This window comes from Drosophila sechellia, chromosome 3R, assembly GCF_004382195.2.
Source record: "Drosophila sechellia strain sech25 chromosome 3R, ASM438219v1, whole genome shotgun sequence".
NCBI lineage: Eukaryota > Metazoa > Arthropoda > Insecta > Diptera > Drosophilidae > Drosophila > Drosophila sechellia.
In genome coordinates, this window is record NC_045952.1 from 10,396,042 (window position 1) to 10,411,160 (window position 15,119).

Here is a 15,119-nt window from a genome sequence, read left to right on the forward strand (position 1 = left end):
CACAGTGTGCACAATTCAAATTAATTGCCGACAATTGTGAGTTATTTAAGAAGAAGGCGCCATTTAATGCCCCATCTGAGTGGTGGGAGTGCTGCACTGCAGCTGCGACAGTTGACTTAAGCGACACGATCGCTCTCCCAGAGCAATTTGTGGTGTTATGTAATTGAAATCGATGCCCGGGCAATGCAAATGCTTTCAAACATTCGATATTGGCGCGAAAATGGGTCTTCGATAAGAAAAATACAAGTTCTGCTGCTTTTACACCTCCTAACATAATTTTAAGTATAGATTATAAATTTTACTATTTTTAGTGGAAATATACGTTTTTTAAGACTGTAAGCATCAGAGTGACAGTGGAAATGGCTCATTATCTAATCTATAACGGACACCTATCGATTGGCGCGAGCTTGAGTTTGAATTTCTCACTTTGAGATTTATGAATGAACAAGTTGATTGCGTTGTGCGATAATAATTAATTAATTAATGTATTGTGGCTGCACTTGACACTCTGCTTCGCTTATCGTTTTTGGTGTTGCTGCCCCGTGCGGCGACTTAATTGTTTGTAATTAAATAAAATTGTACAAGGTCGATTACGAAAAGAGAGTGCCGTCGCCGCGAACTGGTAAATCCATCCATGGTAACCAATTTGTTTTAATATAAAATGCCGGCCGGCAATTCCATTTTGCAGTGCATATGTAGTACGTGCGCGGCGTCTGAAAATTGATTCCTGCTCATTATTTCATTAAAAGCGTTCTGCCAATTGGCGGAACCCCAAGAATCGAAATCGACCGGCCTATCAAATTGTCTCCCGCGCTCCGTGATTTTCGCTTGCAGTTCGATTTGATTTCATGAATGGAATTGTATCAATTGATTGTTTTGGTCTTGTTACCGCTGCCTTTCGATCGCCGATAATTAAGTCGGGGGTGTGTTCGTCCACTCCCCTCCCCTCCACCCCCTCCAAAATGGCTAAATAGGCTAGAATTATTGGGGTTGTGGTGCTCTGCATCGTTCGAGTTTAATGAACAAATCAAATTGTCTAATAGTAATCCAATTTACTCGATTCGAGCTGCTGCCAAGCACTTCAATTGGCAAAAGCAGTGCAAAACGACGTGGAAAGTTATGGAAAATTATGGATAAGGGGATTGATCTTAACATTTACAAAATCTATTTAAGAAAAGCTTGTTTTTACAAACAGAAATGTCAAAGAAATATGTCAATTAAAGAATGAAAAACTTTGAATTATCTAAAATTTAATATTTTATATTGAACATCTACTAATACAGAAACTAAAAGTAGATTGATTTATAACAATTTAAAAAATGAATATAACTTTTTAGTCACCAAACAAAGATTGCTTAAACATTGATATATAATAACATGTGATATTTGAATTCAAACTAACAATTATCACCGAATTGTGAATATATTTGTATCTTAAGACACGTTCATGAGAAAGTTGATTTTATAATATGCAGATCAATAATCTTCAGAAGGTGTGAATTGCTTGAAATTAAATTGCAATTTGTTTATAAGTATAAACAAATAGGATTTCTATAAAGCTGTCGAAAGATTTCGTTAGTTACGTAAATTTGAAAGGAATGCGCCACATGCACAGCATAAAAAATTCAACTCTCACATAAATTTGTATATCGTTAAAAAATGAATTCCGAAATGCGTACGCACTGGATTCGGAGCCGGAGTCTTGGGAGGATTCCGGTGGGGTTGTCATGGGCGTCGGGGATGGGGTCGTCGTGACATGCGGGCAAGTTTAAATTGATCTTAACGAAGCTTAATTGGTTGCGTCTGTGTGCACATGTGCGTGTGAGCATTGTGTTTGTTTGCGGCGGTGTAGGCTACACTCAGCGAAATTTCCGGTTGGTAAATACCATTCATCTGGTGTGTGTCCGACAAACACTCTATGCCTTCGCTCAGTGTAAACCGGGCAACCATTTTCCCTGCTACTTTGGAATCACAAAAACAGATCCTAAACCCATTGTTGAATATATTTTTGCTGTGGGAAGAAGACATTCAAATCACTCGTTGATATTTTTGGGTGTTTAAAAAACATTACCGCGCAAGTGGGCTTAAAAATCAAATGCATTTTTCCAAGTTTACAATTTGTTTATTTCAGATATCAACTGGTTTCATTTTACACCACACATGGGGCGCAGATCTATACAATCTTGGGACACGCCGACTTGAGACGAAAGATTTGCTAGGGGTAGTATGGGTAGCTTGCCAATTCACAATAGGCGCTAATGAAGTACACGATTTTTTGGTAGCGGATGGGACTTGTTGGATCGCTTAGGCGTTGGCGAAGTCAATGCCCTTCTGGATGTTCTTCTTCAGCTCGGGAATGGCGGCCTCCAGCAGCTTCTTCTCGTAGTCGTTGAGCTTGGGCAGGCCGAGGTTCTCCTGGACGCCGTTCTTGCCCAGCACCAGCGGTGTGGAGAAGAAGGTGGCCTCCGTGACGGTGGACTGCACGTAGGAGCACTCGATCACGTTCTTCTCGCCGTTCAGTCCCTTCAGCAGGGAGCCGGCGAAACGGGCACCAGCGTAGGCCATCGACAGAGTGGCGGAACCGGCTCCGGCCTTGGCCTTAACGACCTCGGTACCGGCCTCCTGGATGCGCACGGTCAGCTTCTCGATGGTGTCCTGGTTGCCCTTGAACAGGGGCTGGCTCTGGGAGAGCACGGGCAGGATGGTCACGCCGGAGTGGCCGCCGATCACGGGGATCTGCACGGTCTGGGGATCCACACCCAGGGCATGGCCGATGAAGGCGCGGGCACGCACCACATCCAAGGTGGAGACTCCGAACAGACGCTTGGGATCGTAGACACCAGCCTGAAAGAAGGGATGGAATCAGGAATCATAATCACTAGCAGCCACTAATGTTTCTTACCTTCTTGAGGATCTCGGCAGCGATGGGCACGCAGGTGTTCACCGGGTTGGTGATGATGGCCACCAGGGCCTTGGGGCAGTTCTTGGCAATGGAGTTGGAGATGTCCTTAATGATGCCGGCGTTCACGTTGAACAGATCATCGCGGGTCATGCCGGGTTTGCGGGGCACACCAGCGGGAATGACCACCACATCGGATCCTGCAAAAGGTGGGCATAAAAATGCATCGCTGATTAGTTTGCCGGGCTGGCTAACACTTTGAGCTTTGATCGTTTATGGGTTCAATCCCGGTGGCTTCTGCACTGATAAGTAGCCGCTTCTGATTACGTCGTTATTAATACCAATAACCATTCCACGGCTATCAGGGAGTATATTCTCTGCTGCTTATCTTATCAGAGCATAAAATTGCGTTAATGCAAATCACATGGAAGAGCTCTGCATATATGTATACTAATGGTAAAGTCTAAATCTTTATTCTATAAGTCTTTATTCTGGATTCTTAACGTTCATATTCATTGTTTAAAACATCTATTTTTTTTATGTGAAGCTACTGAGTTATGAAGATTTTCAATTTTGAACAGAAAATATAATTTTACATAACTTAAAAAATATTCAAGAATACTTATATAAATTGACCATTATTTCTATATTCCCTTTTAAAAAACATACATGTTTGAAAGTCCACAAGCAATACAAAACATCTAAACCACATAAGTAGATTAATTATTTTGAAAATATGTAAATATTTTAGAAAGCTTAATAGATTTAAACGAAGACAGATACTTCACAATTTGTCAGTAAAGACATTGAAGCTAAGCACTTCAAGTACAGTGCATATCATATCATGAGTGATAGTGGTGGATTCGAAATCCCCTGCCTCCTGCGAAACCACCACCAGCGTAGGCAAATTTTCCACTGGTATCCGCTGGTCACATAACCTCACTCGCGGCCCCTGCCCTCTACTCACCCTTCAGGGAGTCACCCAGCTGGTCGGCACCGATGAATCCGGCGGTCTTGCTCTTGGTGTCGATATGCGACAGATCGGCGGCCACACCGGGCGTATGAACGATGTCGTACAGCGCCAAGTCGGTGACCAGGGGATTCTGCTTGAGGAGCAGCGACAGCGGCTGGCCAATTCCTCCAGCGGCACCGCAAACGGTCACCTTGTAGTTGTTCTAGATCGGAATGCGAGAGTTGTGATGTTATGTCAGGCTGTGTAGTTATTGCCAGCGGATGCAGTGTATTAGCCGCCACTGTTACGTAAACAGTTGCAGTGGAATGGGCACGATTCTGGCCGGGATTTTGGAGGGTATCAACAATGCTCACCTGCTGGCCAACCGAGAAGGTGCGCACTCCCTGCAGGGCCAATTGCTTCGTCACTTGCTTCAGCATATTTGCACGGGTTTTGGTTACAAAGTGTATTGGTTAAAACAATTAAACGAGAGCAGTTCTGCCAGCAAAATCCCACGGGCCAATGAAACAGATTTGCGAATCCATGTTGTTGTTGTTGTTGCCTTGGGGGCGGGGGAGAACAGGGTTGCTATCGCTGTGGGAGCTTTTACTTGAACAAAAGCTTTTGGTTGATTCGGTTTCGATTTGGGGGGAACATTTTATGTGCATATGAACTAGCTATTGGTTGTAGCCAACTTGCAATTTTTAGGAAAAGCACCATTTCGCATGCAAATATTTAAATTGCAATTGCAGTGCAGCATATTCATAATTTGAATTTGAGCCTGCATATCGATACATATCAAATGGAGCTGCCAACTCAGTTGCAAGCCATGTTCAATTGAGCCGCAGAATCGTATCGACCTATCGATATTCGATAAAATTTATTTTGGTTTGTCCCAATAAATGTTTATTTTATGCAGCGGTAATAAGGTGCTACTGGAGAATGGAATCATAATGATGCTCTCTAATCATAATTGAACTATTTTAGTAGTTTCCAAGCATGCATTTCAAGCTCTAAGTGATAAGGTAAGGGGTATTATAGCAGAGCTCGGGTTTATTGTTTATGTTTATAAATTAACTTAGTTCTTATATTTAGAGGTGAAGTACAGCCGCAAGACTTAACTCTCAAGAAGTGAACACTTCAAACTGTTTAAGGTAATCGTCTGCGATTAAATGAATATAGCGCATACTTATTTACCTAATGAATACATCCAATACTATTTAGCTAGTTTAGTGAGGCAACCACAAAGATGTCTTCTCTGCGCTTAACTCAAAAACAGCGCGACCATTTGAGCCTGCTCCAAAGGCCCGCCAGCGCTGTGGTGGAGCTGTGCAAGTCGGCCTTTGATTACCTAATAAATGGACCCAACCCCGGCCGTTACGAGATGCTGGCCAAAAAGTCCGCGGATTTGGGAAGTCCTGAGGCAGTGCAGCAAGCGGTGGAGGCGCTGATATCCCTGCTCATCAGCGTGACCACCCGAGTGGGCAGCAGTTCCGTCGACATGGAGGCCGTGCTGCGCCAGACATTCCCCGAACTCGGCGACGATGTGATAGAAGTTCTCGAGCAGTTTGTCACCAGCAAACGAAACTTTGTGGAGGGCTCAATCAAGTCGGCCAACATACGTGCCTATCGGCTGGTCAACCTGGACTGGCGACTGGAGGTGCGCACTGCGTCGCGGAGCCTGCTGGATCAGTGTCAGGTGGTGGTGACCATGAAGCTATACCTGCACACCGAACCGAAGAATGAAAACCGAGAGCTGCTGGCGGTGGACGTCTCCGGGCGCAGCGAACAGGAGCTGCAGGCCATGCAGGAGGACGAGCGGCTGCATCGAAAGGATTTGCTGGTGCAGACGGATGTCGGCAGTCTGGTGCACATGGTCAAAACGCTGGAGGACGCATTGGCGGAGTCCAAGACACGGCGCATTCGCAATATTGTCGACGGCATACACTGATACGACTCCAGAACTCATACACTTGTTAAAGCTAATTTAATCAGGACCAATTTATTACAACTAAAGTTAACTAGAGAAGGGATTCTTTCCTTGTGAGGCCAGTGCCTCGGCGGCGGCCGCCTTCAGAGCAACCTTTTTGCGCTGTCGGTTCTCCTTCTTCTCCTCAGGCGTCTTACGCAGCGCCTTGACGCGACGCGTTTGAATGGAGCCCGTTTGCTGCTTGCCCAGATGGACACGTCCCTTGGTGTTGCCCAGGGCGTCTGTGCTAATGTTCTTCTTCTTGCCCACCTTCAACTGCTTGGGCTGTTTGCGTGCCTGCTTGTACAGATCCTCGCTGGCGATCTTTGTGCGGCGAATGGAGAAGTCGGCCGAGGGTCCGATCTCCTCAAGCTCAATGCGCGGCGTCCTCTGGCCAGATTTCTTCAGCAGTATCCGGTAGGAGCGCATCAGTATGTTCATGTCATCGGTAACCGTAAAACTCAGAACGTGTTCGATGCCCTGCAGACGGATGGAATCCACCTTCTCGCGTTGGAAGGTGTCGATGAACAGGTTGCGAAGGCGCCTCAGTTCCTCGGTCTGTGCCCATTTCGGGCCATTAAACACCAGGCAGGGCTTGACGCAGGCTCCGATTTTCTCGTTCTTAAACTCGGAAATCGCCTGATACCGCTTGATGCCCAGTTCAAACATGTCCAGCACCTCGTTCTCGAAGATCCTGCCTAGTATAATGTTATCGGGTCGCTTCTTGGACGTGGAACCGAAGGTGAACAGAGCAGCATCGTTCTTCATGGTCAAGCTGGTGATTAGTTTAGATTAAATAAACTACATTTTGTGTATGTTAGCTGTGTCCAAACTTACAATTCCAGAGAGGAGGGATCGTCAAAGGGGGTAATGTCGTTTTTGCGATTCAGCACCTTAACCAGCGGCTTCTTCAGCGCCTGCAGATCCTTCATGCACAGCTTCACATTGCCGCCGCACTTTCTTCCGTCCAAAAACAGCATTGTGCGGGCGGATTCAATGAGTTGCGGCTCCCTGGCCAGCAACACCTTCTTTCCCTTGCGGGTTTTGGGTTTCCTGGAAGAGCAATTGGTTTGATTTCATTTGCATTTCATGGGCTGCATCTCCAATGCTTACCTGATACGTAAAAGCGACATATTTAAATGTTTTTAATTAAAAACCAAGTCAAATAAACTAAAATTCACGCGCACGTGTAAGAACGCTGCGGGGTTAGGGATGTGAAAACAACCGTCGTCGTATCGATGAAATGGATTTGCCGGCCGTATCGATAGTTGATTACATACCACAAGATCAAAGAAAAATAAATTTTCCTCACATTCAAAGACTTTTTGCAACTCAATCATTGAACAAAATTATATTAGAAATATTAAAATGTTATTATATTTTGATTTATTTTATATTGTATATATATGCTGCCATCACTAGCTGCAACAGTTGCCATTCACCACGAATAACAGTTACGTTTCTTTGCCGATTGTAAATAAGTCTGCGGGAAATGTTATAACTATGCTGCGCAACGGCCAGAATCAAGCGCAATTGCTGGCCCGGAGCCTTGGACAGCTGGCGCGGGGAATGTCCAGTTCGAAACGGGTCAGCAGTAAGAAGCAGGATCTGAAGCCAAAACTGCCAAAGCCACCGACAGTCGAGATGCCGATGGAAGAGCCACTGAATGCGAACTATTTGTCCAAAACTCTGGGTAAGCTAAGTTTGATTTGAAGTTGATTTAGGGAGTCACTATGGCGTCTTTATAGGCAGTTCCTATCGGGTTTGGGCGGCAGCCTTAGAGAAGCACCCAGAGCTCAAGACGTTGAAGCGCAAGGACTTGCTAAACTCCTACGACACTTTGAAATCACTGGACTATAGTGTGGACGACATCATAGCAAAGCCCATGATCATCTATTATGGTGCCACCACTTTGGCCAATCGCCACAGTGTCTTGCAGGAGTGCGGCTTCCACAACGTGACTGTCCAAACGCTGGCCAAGTATGTGACCGTGGTCAACAAGCCGATAGAAGTCCTGAAGTCACATAGTTACATCCCCTTCGATTTGAAGGTGGCGGAGCGTCTGGCGGTATATTTTAAGGACATCAAGCTGCCGGTGGATTTACGGGAGCTGGAGAGTGAGACACTCACACTGAAGAGCTTGAGACAATCCCTGCTCAACGCTTACCTGCGTGAACGTCTCCAGATGGACGACAACGATCTACAGAAGCTGTGGCGCGTTTACACGCGCATCCGCCACAAGAGTTTTCGAGCAGTGCAGGACACCATTGAACTGCTGACCAAAGAGTTTCATTTTCCCATCGAGCGGCTAAGGAAGAACAGCTTTCTGCTCTATTCGGAAGCTGATAACGTGCGGCGCATCCTGCGAGAGGTACCTACCATTGCCTCGCAGGACATACGCGAAATCGGCTTTCGCAGACCCAAGATTTTGATGTCCACGTGCGATAGCTTGAAGCAAACGCTGCAGCACGTCCACGCTTTCGGCATCAGTGAGGATGCCGTTCTCCGCTGCCTGGAGGTGCTCACCCTTGGACCGGATACGGTTCTGGAGCGACTAAGGGATCTGCAGGAGATAGAGGAGTTTCAAGTCTTGGGTACCAATCCCCGTGTCCTAAGACTGGTGCACTACCAGAACAAGGCGCGACTGCGTCTGGATTATCTCAATCAACTGCGGGTTCGGTGCGCCTCCTTGCACATCCTTTCTTGCGGGTCCGAGGCTTTCGCTAAGTAAGAATCTATGTCATCTTATTGACTGACTAATTAAATAACCATCTTCCAGATTTGCCAGAGATGGCTCGGATCGTACTAAAGGCCGCGATATAGTCGTCTACTTGGGTAATGTTTTGGGGAAGGACGTGCAAGTGCTGCGCAATCTTCTCTCTCGCCATCCCAACTGGTGCCATATACCTTTGCTACACGTGAAGCAATGTCTGGAGTACTTATGCAGCAAAAAGTTTAAACTTAGTGAGATATTTGCGAACATACACTTGCTGCTTTATCCCATGTGAGTGGTACAATTAATTTACAAGATTTTGCTCTAATACTCTTTGTTTATTCACAGCAAACGCATTGAAGAAAAAATGCTACTACTGCAATCACCAGATGCACAAGAAGATCTGCAGTTGCCAGTGGCGAATTTCGATTCGTTAAGCAACAACGAGATCCTGACTCTCATTCTCTACCTAATCGAATCGGAGTTCCACTTCACGGGCGACGGCATCTGGACGGAGCAGCATACACATCACGTGGAGAACTTCAACAATCTACTGCCCGACTTTCCGGAAAGTCTCAATAAGGTCTACAAGTACGGCGTAAAGCCTGCAGATAAAATGATTATGGAGCGCTTGTAGGAGCCTCCAAAATAATTGTAAATAGCTTGTTATTAAATTTGGAAACTATACTGAAACCCAACTTACTACTCTTGGTATATATGCAAAAAACGTTTAAAAGTCCAATGTCCAAATCATTTATTCAGATTCTAGCTTTAGGTCAGCAAAGTTTGTCTCCGTTTCCGTGATCAGCTCATCCTCGTTCACCTTCAAGGGAGCACATCGTGTCCAGAACGCTTCGTCGTTGCTGCCGGGCAATGATTCCTGGGGGAACGTGTGCAGCGACAAGTCGTTGAATACATTGTGGTGTTCGTAGTCATCTTCCAGCGGATTCTCTGTACAATGTTCTACTATTCTTCTTATGTGGTCATCCTGGTTTCTCGGCGTCATGGTCAGCATTTCGAAGCTATTCGAGATGAGAAAAACGTTGGGCAGTGTCTCCCGCTTCCAATTGGACCACAGGATGTTATGCATCAAAGCGTAGGGGCAGTGTGGCAGATAATAGAGCGTGGGCACCGTCGCCTCGTGCTTGCCCGCGCAGTCCTCGCTCATTATACTACCGTCGAACAGCCGGATCAGTTCCTTCTCGCTGTCTCTGAAGACGGGATCGAAGTACAAAGCCTCTCTGATCTTGTGGTGCCGATGCAGTCCAATCACAAAGGCAGCCTGATGCAGGGCATGGTAGGTGCGGGAGAAGGGTCCCAGTCCCAGGCAAACAATTCGCTCCAACGGTTTCCTAATGCCCTCCAGTTGCTGCTGTAGCGTTTCCATGGCCACCAGAAAGTAGTCGCTTTGACACATCTCGGTGCACAGGTTTTCCAGACGCCTAGAAATGGATTTTTTTTCAGGAAAAGGGCTATGAAAAACACATGAATGTGAAATACTTACGGCTGAAATTTCTCCACATTCACATCCGGACAGTCGATTAGGTAATCGCTTTCGGATTTATGGCGATCCCGCCGCCTTAGGCACTTACGAGCCATCCATTTCTTGCGCGTTACCACCTGAAAATCCCCTCCAGAGTTCGACATTCCAAAAGGTAAATAAACACGCTTCTTCTTCTCGCCTCGCTTAGTGTGGCCGTATTTGGTACAGACGAAAAACATAAGCTGCTTATTATTTAAATTTATTAAAAATTTTTTGTAATTTTAATTTATAGCTTTAGTATGCTTCTTGGGTCAATATATATATATTGTTGTTAAATATTTTATTATTTTTCTTTAAAGCAGCATAATAATATGCGCAGTCCTATAGAATAATTAAAATTATAGCAAGTATCTCGGTTTGTTTTTTGTCAGTGTATCTATCAGCTGTTGCCACTGCAACTTTTTCGCACAGTTGTATTTTACTTTTGTACGCAATGAACGATCCAAACAAGGCCATTAGTGTGAATCTCTCCTCGCTGCTCAGCCTGAAGGCGGAATTGCTGCGGAAACAGCATGAGGTGAGTGTGGCCAAGGCCACAAAGGGATCCGCCGCCGACTTTCGCCCCGCCAAGAGCGCCGGCAACAAGGAAAAGTTCAATGATCAGGGCTACAAGAAGGTCGGAAGCAGCGACGATGGTGCCAAAGTGTACGAGGCCGAGGACCATGCTCAGTTGGAGAAGTCACGGCGCATCCTGGAGGCCAAGAGTAAGTTCTACGACCGGATGAGCCGCAATGGAGGCAGCCTCAACTCCGATGATAATTGCCTGGTGATGTTCAACCGCAAAAAGCAGGAGGCAGATCGGGAGCCGGAGCAGCGTACGCACAGGCGTGAGTCCCGCCAGCGACTGAGTAGCAGCAGCAGTTCCAGCCACGATGAGGAAGACCACGACGATTTAGAGGTGGAGTACGTTGACTGCCTGGGACGCACTAGAAAGTGTTTGCGGAAGGACTTGAAGGAGGCCAAGAGACGCGACAAGCAACTTGCCGAGAGCATGCCGGAGCGCCTAGATCAGACCAAGGCCAACTGGATGATAGATACCAAAGGGAGCCGCGAGCAGAATAGTAACCACAACAGCGATGATGAGTCCTTCATTGGGCCGCGGCCAACGGAGAGCGTCGTCAGCGAGGCCCTGTCCACGATGACCAAACACGACGAACAGCGCATGAACTGGGAGCGCAAGGAGCAGGAGAATTTCGACAAGCCTGATGTCCACTACCAGGATGTCTTCTTTGACGAAGCGCGCACCCACGGTGTTGGCTACTATGCCTTCTCCACGGACGAAGAGGAGCGCCGACAGCAGCAGTTGGAACTGGAAAAGGCACGCCAAGCTACGACTGCTGAGCAAATGCGACGAGATGAATTGCGCGCCCAACGAGACCGTCTCGTGGCAGATCGCGTGCTGGCCGCCAAAAACAGGATTCGAGAACGCAACGGCTTGTCACCCATCAGCGTAGAAGACTACCTGCGGGAGGAACAGGAAAAGAAGGACGAATTAGCGAAAGAAGAAGCAGAACTAAAGCGGGAGGAGCAAGAGCGGAAGGCAGCCATCGAGCGTAAAAAAGAAAAGGAGGAGGCTGAACTTGAAGAAATGCGAAAGGAGCACGTACGCGATTGGGACAAAAACAAACCTGGTGTGCGCAAGCGACGAGACTCGGACAGCGCAGAGCCACCTGAGGAGGAGGAGTGGAAGTACAAGGCCGAACGCCTGCCCATGTCCCAGGAGGAGTGGAATGAGAAGCAGCGTGCCCAGCGGCCTGCAGAATTTGCGCCCATGCCAGAACCTGTTACCCTCAAGCGCAGCAACTTCAGCAGCATGCCACCGCCTATGGTGTGGAACCGTGCCCAAGAGCCGCAGTTCCACAACTTTCACAGCACAAAGGAGGAAAAGAAGTTCCAGCGACGGAGCTATAGTGCGCCTAACGAAGCCGAAGATGATGAACAACCGAGCACATCCAGTCGTGGCATGGGTGCAGCTATTCCCCCGCCTTTTGGATTGGATGACCGAGCGCCACCAGCTAAAAAGTCCAAGTCCCAGGACGACCTGGAACGCTCCATCGAAGCGGGTCTTAGATTTCTGCGCGAGAACTGCGACAAGGGCCTCCTGGGAAACAAGGCCACCTGGACGGCCAAGGCCGATTACTAAGTTAAGGAAAGGCATACCCTTCATTTATAGTTTATTACTTTGTGTAAAGAATACTTTAGAAAAACACAATACGCCTAGACAAGCCTTCTATTGTCTGTTTTTTTTCGGCCTAAGTTCAACAAATGTATTGTTTATTTTAGCTACGACTAGAGCGAATAGTGCTTTTTCACAATTCCTGTCCAATTTAAAGGCCCTGTGCCCAATTGCATTCCGCCAAGGTAAACGCAAGGGAAACTTCCATTTTTCGAGAATACCTACTGATATTCAACAACGGGGATCATAAATTAAACGTAAGACTAAACTAAAAACATCTACTATTTACTATTTTGGCATCGCTCTGTTTGCTCATCTAGCAGTACAAATAAAAAAATAAATAAATAAATTTTTCATACGGGGAAGTGTTAACTCTGACTACATGAAGTCTAACCTGGGACGCAGGGCCGAGGAATTGGCTGCTACAGAAACGTAACATAAAGGTAGCGGTTGTACCCTAAACGTACAAAGTCTTGCTAAGTTACTGGTAATTTTTACTATCTTGCATACATATAACTAAGGGTTAAGTGAGGATCAACTGGAGCACTGCGTATTGTTCGAAATTGCTGTTTTGGGCTGACAGCTAGTGTTCCATTTGGATTGCAGGGTGACCTAGAGCATGTCCCGATCCACCATATCAATGACTATCTCCGACATCTTCTGGCGGCACAGGTCGTTGGGTGGAAAGTTGAGTGTGGGCGCGCCCACATCCTCTCCGAGTTCATCGCTTCGATCCAAATACATATCGGGGGCATCCTCCGACGAGCAGGTGCTAATAGGCAGGATATCCAATGCCAAGCCAAGAGCAAAGCGTCCGTATGTCTTCAGCTCCTCGGCAAAGCTATGGTGATATAGAACATAAATTAACTATTTTCCCTCTTTAAAAAATCTTTCGCTTACAGATCCTGTAGCTTCTGTAATGTGTCGCAGTGGTCCGGCAAATTGGTGCAGAGCATTTGCAGCCATCGAAACAGCTCCTCCGTATAGATCTTGAGCAGAGTCTGCAGCTGAGCATCGCGCATTTCCTTGGTGGTGCAGCAATACAGCAGATTGGCAATGTCCAGTGCGATCGAGCTGTAGCGTATCAGCTGAAAGTCGAGCAGCGCCACCTCCAGCACTCGGTGTGGATCCTCCGGATCATAGTGGTACAGAAAGTTGTTCACCCAGCAGTCGCCGTGGCAAATGGCGGATAACGGCGACTCGGTACTGGCCAACTTCACCATCCGGCCGAAGAATGAGGAGCTTTCTGCGAATTTATTCATTGCCAGGACATACTTGGAGTCGGGGGGCAGCACCTCGGACACCATCTGAATGGCGTTCTTGGTAAGGCGCTCGTAGTAGTTTCGATACCAACTCGTATTGGCCGTGCAGAAGATGCCCTCGCTGATCACGCTGCACAGATTGCTGAACTCCAGCGGTTTTTCGAACTTGTAGGCTAGGCTAAGGCCGTGCAGCTGGGCCACCTGCAGCAGGACGGACTGCGTCTCCTCCAGACTGAGGCCTTTGTGGCGGTCGGACATCTGGAAGCCGCGTTCGCGAAGATCCTCTACGGAAAATGTAAATTAATAAACCAAAAAGGAATACCTAGTAAAGGCGGGAGGTAATTACCCATTATGAGCAGATCATGCCTGGCTGAATAGCACTTGGGAATGGCATTGAACACGGGTGTGTCCTGGTTCGTTTTGCTGGCCTGGAACTTGAGCAATTCCGGCATGATGGTGTTGTAGAACTGCACCTCGTTGCTGTGGAGAATAGGCAGGGATTATAAGCCTCTTGGGCGCCATTAAGGATACGCTGAATTGGAGCACTCACCGGAAGAGCTTGTCGCTCTTGTAGGCCTCCCGCGCGACTACACTCTCCGGCATCACCTTGCAGATGACGTTCTGTTCCCATTTGAGACTCCTTCGCTTTCCGGTCAGCTTTATGCGATACAGGGCGGCCGTATAGTTGTCACCCCGGTCGGAGCCCTGGGCCAGCTGCAAAAGTACATACATATGTATGTACATAGGTGGGTGGAAATGATTTCATAACCGAATGTTGGGTGCTCGCAGAAGTGTCCTTACCTCGAAGGCATCGATCTGCACATCCGGTTCCACGTGCTTGTAGATGTCCTGGAACACCTCGAGCGAGAGGATTTGTTTGCTCTCCACGGCGTTTGCCGCTCCCAGTCCGGTAGTTGTTGTTGCCGCTGCTGTCTCCGTAATACCCATTTTTCCAAGGAGTCCTGTGGAGGCTCTTACAGGCAGCCTTACTCTCGATTCTTTGCACACAATGTGGATGGTTTTATTGCAGAAAGCGCACCGCTCTATTTAGTTTTCGGTTTCCCCTTTAAAGTTTATTCATCGATTTTGCGCGAACATGTGTTTCTTTTCGCACTGCTACGTGTTTATGCTTCTTCTTCTCTCGCCGTGTCCTTTCGCTTTCGTGTTTTTCCTCCCCTTCGTGCATTGCGTACCTTAGCGCGCATCCAATACGAAATTTGAACTGCCCATACCAACACATCACATGCACGCGGAACATACTCCATCACAGTTAATAGCCAGCACCTTACAAACCAAATAAATGCCAAATTAAGCTCTCCTCTCCCTTTTTTCAGAATTTGTGGTACGATGAGTTCAAGCAGTGTAAATGAAGGAGGTCTCACCGCGCACATGTAATCCTAAAAAGTCCCCATTGCTCGTTATTCATTTTGTAGCTGCAGCCCTGGTCTTTCGTTATTCGATATATAATGTTACGTTACGTCATAAATACTTATGATCATTACGTAGATAGTTCAAAAAGTTCTTGTAGTTATTGAGATACTTTAAAAAATAAATATAAACCAAAGGCATTTAGACAAATAAACCATTTTAATAAAAGTAATGAGC

At 46.9% G+C, this 15,119-nt stretch overlaps 7 protein-coding genes across 9 annotated transcripts; 3 read left to right on the plus strand and 4 right to left on the minus strand.

The window, feature by feature from the left end:
- Positions 1-2,100: 2,100 nt before the first annotated feature.
- LOC6616638 (malate dehydrogenase, mitochondrial) lies at positions 2,101-4,391 on the minus strand. Its single transcript, XM_002040959.2, has 4 exons — positions 4,226-4,391; positions 3,867-4,074; positions 2,903-3,099; positions 2,101-2,844 (listed from the first exon to the last, which is right to left on the minus strand). Exons 1-4 carry the CDS (start codon positions 4,289-4,291, stop codon positions 2,305-2,307), a joined length of 1,011 nt encoding a protein of 336 aa, XP_002040995.1. The 5' UTR covers positions 4,292-4,391; the 3' UTR covers positions 2,101-2,304.
- A 339-nt stretch (positions 4,392-4,730) lies between these two features.
- LOC6616639 (COMM domain-containing protein 2) lies at positions 4,731-5,877 on the plus strand. Of its 3 annotated transcripts, none has more exons than XM_032721221.1 (3): positions 4,731-4,876; positions 4,934-5,005; positions 5,076-5,877. In XM_032721221.1, the coding sequence occupies exon 3, from the start codon at positions 5,101-5,103 to the stop codon at positions 5,800-5,802; it is 702 nt and encodes a 233-aa protein (XP_032577112.1). In that variant the 5' UTR covers positions 4,731-4,876; positions 4,934-5,005; positions 5,076-5,100; the 3' UTR covers positions 5,803-5,877. The 3 variants fall into 3 exon arrangements, with proteins under 3 accessions (XP_032577112.1, XP_032577111.1, XP_002040996.1); XM_032721220.1 differs by having other exon boundaries at positions 4,947-5,005; XM_002040960.2 differs by having other exon boundaries at positions 4,947-5,005; positions 5,080-5,877.
- Positions 5,820-7,042, minus strand: LOC6616640 (ribosome production factor 2 homolog). The gene is made up of 3 exons (XM_002040961.2): positions 6,934-7,042; positions 6,658-6,873; positions 5,820-6,595 (listed from the first exon to the last, which is right to left on the minus strand). Exons 1-3 carry the CDS (start codon positions 6,951-6,953, stop codon positions 5,869-5,871), a joined length of 963 nt encoding a protein of 320 aa, XP_002040997.1. The 5' UTR covers positions 6,954-7,042; the 3' UTR covers positions 5,820-5,868.
- Positions 7,043-7,258: 216 nt separating this feature from the next.
- Positions 7,259-9,231, plus strand: LOC6616641 (transcription termination factor 5, mitochondrial). The gene is made up of 4 exons (XM_002040962.2): positions 7,259-7,513; positions 7,569-8,547; positions 8,600-8,824; positions 8,882-9,231. Exons 1-4 carry the CDS (start codon positions 7,324-7,326, stop codon positions 9,168-9,170), a joined length of 1,683 nt encoding a protein of 560 aa, XP_002040998.1. The 5' UTR covers positions 7,259-7,323; the 3' UTR covers positions 9,171-9,231.
- Positions 9,232-9,270: 39 nt separating this feature from the next.
- On the minus strand, positions 9,271-10,208 carry LOC6616642 (SRR1-like protein). Its single transcript, XM_002040963.2, has 2 exons — positions 10,038-10,208; positions 9,271-9,975 (listed from the first exon to the last, which is right to left on the minus strand). Exons 1-2 carry the CDS (start codon positions 10,178-10,180, stop codon positions 9,288-9,290), a joined length of 831 nt encoding a protein of 276 aa, XP_002040999.1. The 5' UTR covers positions 10,181-10,208; the 3' UTR covers positions 9,271-9,287.
- A 260-nt stretch (positions 10,209-10,468) lies between these two features.
- On the plus strand, positions 10,469-12,608 carry LOC6616643 (coiled-coil domain-containing protein 174). The gene has a single exon (XM_002040964.2). The coding sequence runs from the start codon at positions 10,510-10,512 to the stop codon at positions 12,217-12,219; it is 1,710 nt and encodes a 569-aa protein (XP_002041000.1). The 5' UTR covers positions 10,469-10,509; the 3' UTR covers positions 12,220-12,608.
- Positions 12,234-14,652, minus strand: LOC6616644. The gene is made up of 5 exons (XM_002040965.2): positions 14,316-14,652; positions 14,065-14,228; positions 13,861-13,994; positions 13,153-13,798; positions 12,234-13,093 (listed from the first exon to the last, which is right to left on the minus strand). Exons 1-5 carry the CDS (start codon positions 14,460-14,462, stop codon positions 12,865-12,867), a joined length of 1,320 nt encoding a protein of 439 aa, XP_002041001.1. The 5' UTR covers positions 14,463-14,652; the 3' UTR covers positions 12,234-12,864.
- Positions 14,653-15,119: the final 467 nt, after the last annotated feature.

Excerpts from the sequence above, each read along its gene's own strand:
- LOC6616638 (XM_002040959.2), bottom strand. The coding sequence starts at position 4,291 with ATGCTGAAGCAAGTGACGAAGCAATTGGCCCTGCAGGGAGTGCGCACC. Across the intron at positions 4,075-4,225 it reads CCTTCTCGGTTGGCCAGCAG|AACAACTACAAGGTGACCGT; the intron begins GTGAGCATTGTT and ends ATTCCGATCTAG. Across the intron at positions 2,845-2,902 it reads CTGCCGAGATCCTCAAGAAG|GCTGGTGTCTACGATCCCAA; the intron begins GTAAGAAACATT and ends CCCTTCTTTCAG.
- LOC6616639 (XM_032721221.1), top strand. The coding sequence starts at position 5,101 with ATGTCTTCTCTGCGCTTAACTCAAAAACAGCGCGACCATTTGAGCCTG.
- LOC6616640 (XM_002040961.2), bottom strand. The coding sequence starts at position 6,953 with ATGTCGCTTTTACGTATCAG. Across the intron at positions 6,874-6,933 it reads ATGTCGCTTTTACGTATCAG|GAAACCCAAAACCCGCAAGG; the intron begins GTAAGCATTGGA and ends TTGCTCTTCCAG. Across the intron at positions 6,596-6,657 it reads GATCCCTCCTCTCTGGAATT|CTTGACCATGAAGAACGATG; the intron begins GTAAGTTTGGAC and ends ACTAATCACCAG.
- LOC6616641 (XM_002040962.2), top strand. The coding sequence starts at position 7,324 with ATGCTGCGCAACGGCCAGAATCAAGCGCAATTGCTGGCCCGGAGCCTT. Across the intron at positions 7,514-7,568 it reads CTATTTGTCCAAAACTCTGG|GCAGTTCCTATCGGGTTTGG; the intron begins GTAAGCTAAGTT and ends GCGTCTTTATAG. Across the intron at positions 8,548-8,599 it reads GGGTCCGAGGCTTTCGCTAA|ATTTGCCAGAGATGGCTCGG; the intron begins GTAAGAATCTAT and ends ACCATCTTCCAG.
- LOC6616642 (XM_002040963.2), bottom strand. The coding sequence starts at position 10,180 with ATGTCGAACTCTGGAGGGGATTTTCAGGTGGTAACGCGCAAGAAATGG. Across the intron at positions 9,976-10,037 it reads AATGTGGAGAAATTTCAGCC|GCGTCTGGAAAACCTGTGCA; the intron begins GTAAGTATTTCA and ends ATCCATTTCTAG.
- LOC6616643 (XM_002040964.2), top strand. The coding sequence starts at position 10,510 with ATGAACGATCCAAACAAGGCCATTAGTGTGAATCTCTCCTCGCTGCTC.
- LOC6616644 (XM_002040965.2), bottom strand. The coding sequence starts at position 14,462 with ATGGGTATTACGGAGACAGCAGCGGCAACAACAACTACCGGACTGGGA. Across the intron at positions 14,229-14,315 it reads TGCAGATCGATGCCTTCGAG|CTGGCCCAGGGCTCCGACCG; the intron begins GTAAGGACACTT and ends GTACTTTTGCAG. Across the intron at positions 13,799-13,860 it reads GCATGATCTGCTCATAATGG|AGGATCTTCGCGAACGCGGC; the intron begins GTAATTACCTCC and ends CATTTTCCGTAG.